General features: G+C 40.9%; 1 protein-coding gene across 1 annotated transcript; it reads left to right on the top strand.

Annotated features, from left to right (window-relative positions):
• Window positions 1-2,167: 2,167 nt before the first annotated feature.
• LOC113140528 (dual specificity protein phosphatase 3-like) lies at window positions 2,168-5,265 on the top strand. Its single transcript, XM_026324396.1, has 3 exons — window positions 2,168-2,316; window positions 3,999-4,237; window positions 4,911-5,265. Exons 1-3 carry the CDS (start codon window positions 2,168-2,170, stop codon window positions 5,117-5,119), a joined length of 597 nt encoding a protein of 198 aa, XP_026180181.1. The 3' UTR covers window positions 5,120-5,265.
• The last annotated feature ends 3,005 nt before the right edge of the window (window positions 5,266-8,270 follow it).

The raw sequence follows: 8,270 nt of genomic DNA, 5'->3' as shown, positions 1-8,270 counted from the left end.
CAAAGCTGGTGTCAGTAGTGTAATGTAATGTATAATATACTAGTAACATTTGAAATGTTTCCTCCATTAGAGTTTTGATATTTATATATAGAAAAAAGGATGGCCATGTGTGAACACTAATATATTTTCCTTTTAAATGCAGACAGACTTAAGAGGAAGATTTGTTCCCAAGTTTAGTTTACCCCCAAGGCCTGATTTAGGCCAGGGAGCCAACCGGCCCCGCCCACTCAGGGGGAGTGGGCGACTGCCAGAGAAGAAGTCGGCCAGCACCATCTGTGCCCTCGGCCTATGGACCACTTTAAACTTAAAGGGCTGGAGAGCAAGATACCAATGGGTGATCTGCACATTGGCATTGGCATCAATTCTCGTTCTGAGAGTTTCCAGCTGAGGTACAGCACCAGGCGGTCGACCCCCCTGACCTGCTGGGACAACACAGCCCCCAGCCCCTTGTCTGAGGTGTCAGTCTGCAGGGTAAAAGGTAGAGAAAAATTAGGCGTGTGAAGCAACGGTTTCCCATGGAGAGCTTTCTTTAGTCTCTCAAACGATACCTGACACTGCTCTGTCCACTGGACCAGATCTGAGGCACCTTTGCAGGTGAGGTTGGTCAATGGGACGGTTAGGTCTTCAAACCCTGGAAGAAGCCACCGGTAGTAAACAGCCAATCCTTAAAACTGCCTCACCTCTTTTTTGGTCTTGGGCTAGGGACAGGATGCAACGGCTGCGGTCTTCTCTACTTGTGGCGGCACATGGCCGCATCCTAACTGGTACCCCAGATACTGTACCTCCCTCCGTCCAACTGCACACTTCCATGGGTTGGCGGTGAGCCCCACCTGCCTCAGCAATTCGAGCACCGCAGCCACCCTCAGTACATGCTCCGCCCAGGTGTCCCTGTGAATGATGATGTCATCCAGATATTCTGAATGCAGCTGCAGCACCCCATCCATAAGATGTTGGAATGTGGCGGAGGCACCGACCAACCCCAATGGAAGCATGACGAATTGGTACAGTCCGTACAGAGTGGAGAAGGTCTTTTTTTCCCATGGACTCTGGCGTTAAGGGAATCTGCCAGTAGCCCTTGGTTAAATCCAGTGTCATGATAAACTGAGCCATCCCTAGCTGATCTAGTCACACAAACTCACACAGCCTTTACTGTTCAATACTTTTTTTTAGAGATCTTTTCCGTTGGACGTTCCCTGCTCTGCAGCAGTGTTCCTCACCTTCTCCTTCCAGGTTGTCTATCTGTCCTCGTAACTCCGCCTCCTATATATGTGTAGAGGTAGATCATTATTTGATGGCTCACAGCTGCAGCCCATTTCCCCCATTTGGCCACCGTTTCTCGGGTGCTGTCATGGAGTGAATCTCGATTTCCGGTTTGGACTTTTATTTTGGTATCTGAGTTCCTTTATATCCCCTGTGTTGATCATGGGTAGCTTTATGTTCGTTAGTATGATCAGTTCCAACTTTAATTATCCTTTGCTTTGTGTCTATTTATACCCCCTGAATTCCTTTGTTCCTTGTCGTTACATTAGCGTTATGTTCACTGTAGTCGTAAGGAAGAGAGCTTGCCTGTAACGCTGAGCGGTGGAGTTTTATGCATGTGCCTGAGCCTGGTGAGTCCAGGCTGATGATAAAGAGCTGTGTCCTGAACTTGGGTCCTCTCCTCTCCTCCTTCATCACATACACCCATATACCATAACAGCCGCTGCTCCACAGCTCTCCCCTTTATCCTCGCCACAATCATACCCCACCACCATAATTCATATTCAAAGTATGCTTCATCACTTCATTAAACCAGAAATAATGTCCTCCACAAAGGCAATCAATATTTACAATGAAACTGCATTTCTTTGTATGGATAATTTTTATTTAATTATAAACTGTGTAATGTGGGGCTATTAAATAAATGTTTTATATGTAATAGAATTAAAGGTACTATAATTGAATAAGTGGCAGGTAAACAAATACAACTGCTAAGGCAGAAAGCAGTCAGAAAGCACAGGCTGGAGGTGAGAAGGATACACAATGATCTGGCAACAGCCAGAAGTAATTGAGCAGGTATGTATACTGTGGGGTTAACAGGTAATGAGGGACAGGTGTGCAGAGTGAGATGGCTGGAAAAGGCAGGAAACGCCAGAAAACCCAAACAGAAAGAATCACTTTCCGGATCATGAACGACGTGGAAATCCCAGAGCAGGCGAGGACATGGAGGGCGTTCAAAGGCGTGCGGTTCGGTCCGGTAATGACGGCAGACAACCTGGCAGTCCTCCAGGAGCCGACAGCCCCTATTTATCAGATGGGAAAAAGAACAGAGGACAGGTGAAGACAATTAACTCATCAAGGATGATAGTTGTGGGTAGAGGCCGGATCCTGCTGGCATTTCAAAATAAGGGATCTCCCGGAAGTCAGAGGGCTCGGGACCTTACACTTTACTGTTCAATACTTTATTTTAGAGATCTTTTCCGTCGGACGTTCCCTGCTCTGCAGCAGTGTTCCTCACCTTCTCCTTCCAGGTTGTCTATCTGTCCTCGTAACTCCGCCTCCTATATATGTGTAGAGGTAGATCATTATTTGATGGCTCACAGCTGCAGCCCATTTCCCCCATTTGGCCACCGTTCCTCGGGTGCTGTCATGGAGTGAATCTCGATTTCCGGTTTGGACTTTTATTTTGGTATCTGAGTTCCTTTATATCCCTTGTGTTGATCATGGGTAGCTTTATGTTCGTTAGTATGATCAGTTCCAACTTTAATTATCCTTTGCTTTGTGTCTATTTATACCCCCTGAATTCCTTTGTTCCTTGTCGTTACATTAGCGTTATGTTAACTGTAGTCGTAAGGAAGAGAGCTTGCCTGTAACGCTGAGCGGTGGAGTTTTATGCATGTGCCTGAGCCTGGTGAGTCCAGGCTGATGATAAAGAGCTGTGTCCTGAACTTGGGTCCTCTCCTCTCCTCCTTCATCACATACACCCATATACCATAACAGCCGCTGCTCCACAGCTCCCCCCTTTATCCTCGCCACAATCATACCCCACCACCATAATTCATATTCAAAGTATGCTTCATCACTTCATTAAACCAGAAATAATGTCCTCCACAAAGGCAATCAATATTTACAATGAAACTGCATTTCTTTGTATGGATAATTTTTATTTAATTATAAACTGTGTAATGTGGGGCTATTAAATAAATGTTTTATATGTAATAGAATTAAAGGTACTATAATTGAATAAGTGGTCAGTAAACAAATACAACTGCTAAGGCAGAAAGCAGTCAGAAAGCACAGGCTGGAGGTGAGAAGGATACACAATGATCTGGCAACAGCCAGAAGTAATTGAGCAGGTATGTATACTGTGGGGTTAACAGGTAATGAGGGACAGGTGTGCAGAGTGAGATGGCTGGAAAAGGCAGGAAACTGTGAGGGCAGCTGGTAGACAGGTGTGGAATGATTATCTGGATTGGAAATACAAAGGCTCTGGAGAGGTTGTGAGGCTGAATTGTAATTATAACAGTATGTGTATATAGTCTCCTGTGGTGTTGGAGAAGCTTTCTAAAAAATATACTCTTATGATGGATGGAAACTTTCAGCCAGTGCTGCGACTTTACAGTTTTCTTAAAAATCTGTCTCTTGTAAGTCCCCTAACTTTATGGATGTGCAATATTAAATCATCATGGTACAGCCATGTGAAATTAAATGCTGTGCACTGTCAATTTTAGATATTCCAGATCATTAAAATATTTTTTCTCTCAACATTGTCTTAAATATTCAGAAAAATTGTGATTTAACTTTAAGTTATAATCACCCTTCACTTTTCGCCTCTAAAACCAATCTGTGAGCGACTAAATTAAACAGCTAAAATTAAATTATTCACTGAATTTAGCACTAAATCAGAAATTTCACAAAGATCTGTTAACAGACCCAAGCAGTAGTCAAGAGTTCTGTCCAAATGCAGATATACTGAAAGGTTGCTAATGAGTATGTGTATTGTTGTGCTTACCAACATAATGCAGGTTTGTGGCGACAAACGTGATGCGTCTGAAGCGTCTGGGTGTCACCCACATCCTGAATGCAGCTGAGGGAAACTCCTTCATGCATGTCAACACCAACGCTGAGTTCTACGCAGGCACAGGCATCACATATCATGGAATACCAGCCAGCGACACCGACCACTTCGATATCAGCGTTTACTTTGAAGAGGCAGCAGACTTTATCGAGAAGGCGCTGGCATACAAAAATGGAAAAGGTCAGAGGATAACAGAGCTGATATGAAGTGAAGCTGAAATCCTGTGTGTTGGGTAGTGTGGGCTCTGAAAAAACACATTCATTCTCTGAGGTCTTATTTACTATTTAAAGTTTAAGCTTTAAAGCACGCTCAAAAAACATTTTCAAAAATAAAACTAATTTATGTGATGATGACATTACAAAAACCCCAAATGTATTAAGCCTTGTTATTATATCAAGATGTATTAAGACACAATGTGGAGGAAAGATACTGTACTGTAGCTGCACCTATGGTAAGTATACTGTAATGCTAAGTAGGTTTAGAATATGTTGCATGTCTGCACTCGACAAGTGACGTATACTCCAAAAAGTGGCTGTCCAGACCTAAAAATAAAGAGAATTTTGTATTTACTTTTGTCAGGTGAGCAGCTTGAATAAAAATAATAGCTATCACCTTTTAAGGTGATAAACAGTGAATGGTACCCTTTGTTTTATTCACCTTAGCTACAGCTGCCACTGTCAAGCACTATCTAGCAACTAGCTCTTAGACAGCAGGGAATTCAGCAGCAATATTAGCTACAGGTGGCACAAGATAACCAAAAATCAATTAATGTAGCTTTAAACTCAAAGGGTAATATACCAGCTATGTCTGTTCTGATTTTATGGGAACTAAAACTTTTTATTTTCTCCTGCAGGGAGAGTGTATGTTCTTTGCAGGGAAGGCTACAGCGGCTCACCAACATTAGTCATAGCCTACCTGATGCTTCGCCAAAACATGGATGTCCACACTGCTCTGGCCATGGTGCGGCAGAAAAGAGAAATAGGACCCAATGATGGCTTCCTGCGGCAGCTCTGTCTGCTAAACCAGAAGCTGGCTTCAGATGGAAAGCTCTGGGAAAAATGAAGTGCACAGACTGTAGCGCAGAACAAAAGTTTGCTAAAATGCACATCACTGCCGCAGATCTGTGAGGGAATGTTGTGGTAAACTGAAGCTGACGCAGTAACACATCTTACACTAAAACACGCAGATACAGTATTTTAATTCTTCAAGAGACACTGGTGATACCATTTGCTGATCATACAATGTAATGTGTAAATTCAGGTACACTGCATAAAGCATGTATACATACAATACTATCACTTAGATTCTGAATATTTATCTTGGGTCAGGTCTAAGTGACACTGAATAATCAGATTGTCATGCTTTGTATAGTTCAGTGTGTTTTCCTGCTGCTCATGCTTCTAGAGAACAATATCTGAACATAACAGGGATGTTAATGTGCCTCATTGAGTGGTTAAAAAATATTGTAATCTGATGATGATCTGTGCTCTAATATTGCTACTATCTCGTCTCATTTAGCCCTCATTTTCCCCTCTTCTCCACTCTTCCTGTCTCCTGGCATTATGCCCTTTATCTTGACCTCACTTGTACCAACACTGCCAGACTCTGAGTACCAGCTGTGGCCACTAGAGATTTAAAGTAGACACTGTTTTTTTTTTCATTTTAAATCATATTTTCAAGTTAAAGTATTATATTATATTGGTCTAATGTGTTTAGTATCTGTATGAAACCAGCATAATCATTGACCTATACTGACCTCAGTATATTTCATACTACCTATTTTATTCAATTTTAGCCCTAAGAGTGACCTATATTGCACTCATGTCTAGACAAATGCCTCAGAAGTGTGTCTTAGTCAAAAATATGTCTTGCGGTAATTGTTTTATAGGACTTTTACACAATTTTAAACTACAGTATAGGTTGAGTTTAGTAAAACTGTTAATCTAGTCTGATATAAATGGACCAGCAAAGAAAATGTAAAACAATGATATTTTAGGGAAAAAAATGCAGATTCACTTTCTTAACTAGAGACAATGTAATAACCAGCTAAATTAGCTTAGCATAGAGTTTTTACACTCCTGTTTTGTACTAACAAGGTTTAACATGCTTATTATTACGCTTTAGACGCACTGTATTTGTAAATGTATTTTATTACGTGGCCAGACTAGCTGTTTCTCTTTTCCCTGTCATTATGCTAAGCTATGCTAATTATCAGAGTGGAGTTAATTATTTCATCTAACTCTTGGCAAGAAAATAAATAAGCATATTTCACCAATTAATTAATTTCATCTTTGGAGCTTATGTGTCTCACATGTCGACACTAAGGCAGCATTTTATTACTTTTTACAAATGCCTTGTCAGGTTGTTGAGGGTGAATAACCTGAGGTCTTACATCAAACCATCTAGTGTAAGGAACCAAAAGTCTCTGATTGTAATTTAAACACTTCAAAATGTGAGGCAGACTTTCCAATAACTTAAATGTTATTGGAAAAACTTCTCAGTTGACACTTTTACACATTAGTGTTTTTATCAGTATATATTTTTGCAAATTGTACAGGAGCATGCTCTGTAATATACGTGAGTCAAATTGTTTACATTCCTTTAGCACAGCTCTGTATATCATTGAGTCATAGTGTGCATTATATGTCACAATGTATGTTTCTGAGCCTGATGTGAATCATCATGTGCATTACTGAATAGGAGAATAACTGTCAGTAGGCTTTCCTGAGTCTTACAGATCATCACACTGCTTATATGAAGTGCACTTTATCTAATGACCCTGGTGATTTTTGTTGCTCTTTTTCATGCATTCAGTAATAAACTGTGACGTGACTGATTTTAATAAGTGTCTAAAACAATTACTGAGGTGTCATTTAGCATGAAATGAGTTCCAGGCAAACTAAGCATAATATTGACTGAAGGGAGTGTTTTATTGTCCTATATGACTTTACTGACATAACTGAATATTTAATGCTGACATTACCACATTACCAAACTTCCAACTGATTGTACAGCATATTTGTATTCTTACGAGCTGTAAGGCAGCTACAGTACATTCAGAACGCTGCTGCTCGGGTCTTGACTAGAACCAGGAAGTACAATCACATTACTCCTGTTCTCAGATCTCTGCACTGGCTTCCTGTCTCTCAGAGAATAGATTTCAAAACAGCACTGCTTGTGTATAAGTCTCTTCATGGCTCAGCACCACATTACATCTCTGATGCCATATGAACCATCTCGAACTCTGAGAACATCACGGACAGGCCTTCTGCTCGTGCCCAGAGTCAAGACTAAACAGGGAGAAGCAGCGTTTCAGTTCTATGCAGCTAAAACCTGGAATAGTCTTCCTGATGATGTTAGACAAGCCTCATCTCTGGCAATGTTTCAGTCCAAGCTAAAAACCTTTCTTTTTAGTGTGGCATATAACATATGACAACTGACAGTGTTTTATCCAAAGTGATTTATCTGCACTCAGTTTCTTCTAATATTAATTTTTAACTTTTTATTATTTCTTGCTTATGTATTTTCAACTTGTCTTTTATTTCTGTAAAGCACTTTGAATTACTCTGTGTATGAATTGTGCTATATAAATAAACTTGCCTTGCCTTACATACTAACAGTTTCCACTAGATGGCAGATTTGGACTATGGACAAAACCCCAAACATTCATTCTAGTTGTACAGCCTATCCCAAATATCAAAACAATCACATTTATATGCACCATGACATCCATGAAGTCATCACCTTATTATTTTAATCTCATTTGCCATAAGTCATATTTGTCAAAACCATTATTGTATATTAATTAAAAAAACCACAATCATAACCATCATACTGGATGTAGATGACATTGTTATCAAGATGGCAGTCTAACCATGATGTAATGTCCCCAGGAAGTAGAAAGGTCGGTCCATCCATCCATCCATCATCTATACCCTATTCCTAACCAGGATCACAGGGATCTGTTGGAGCCTATCCCAGCTCTCTTTGGGTGAAAGGCAGGGGTACACCCTGGACAGGTCACCAGACAATCACAGGGCCACAAAAAAACAACCTCACACGCTCACACTCACTCCTATGGACAATTTAGAGTCACCAATCAACCTGACATACATGTTTTTGGACTGTCGGAGGAAACTGGAGTACCTGGAGAAAACCTACGCGAGCACAGGGAGAACATGCAAACTCCACACACTACAGCAGATGTTTATCT

Source organism: Mastacembelus armatus, chromosome 8 (assembly GCF_900324485.2).
Source record: "Mastacembelus armatus chromosome 8, fMasArm1.2, whole genome shotgun sequence".
Taxonomy (NCBI): Eukaryota; Metazoa; Chordata; class Actinopteri; order Synbranchiformes; family Mastacembelidae; genus Mastacembelus; species Mastacembelus armatus.
This window is presented reverse-complemented; position numbering and strand designations above follow the sequence as displayed.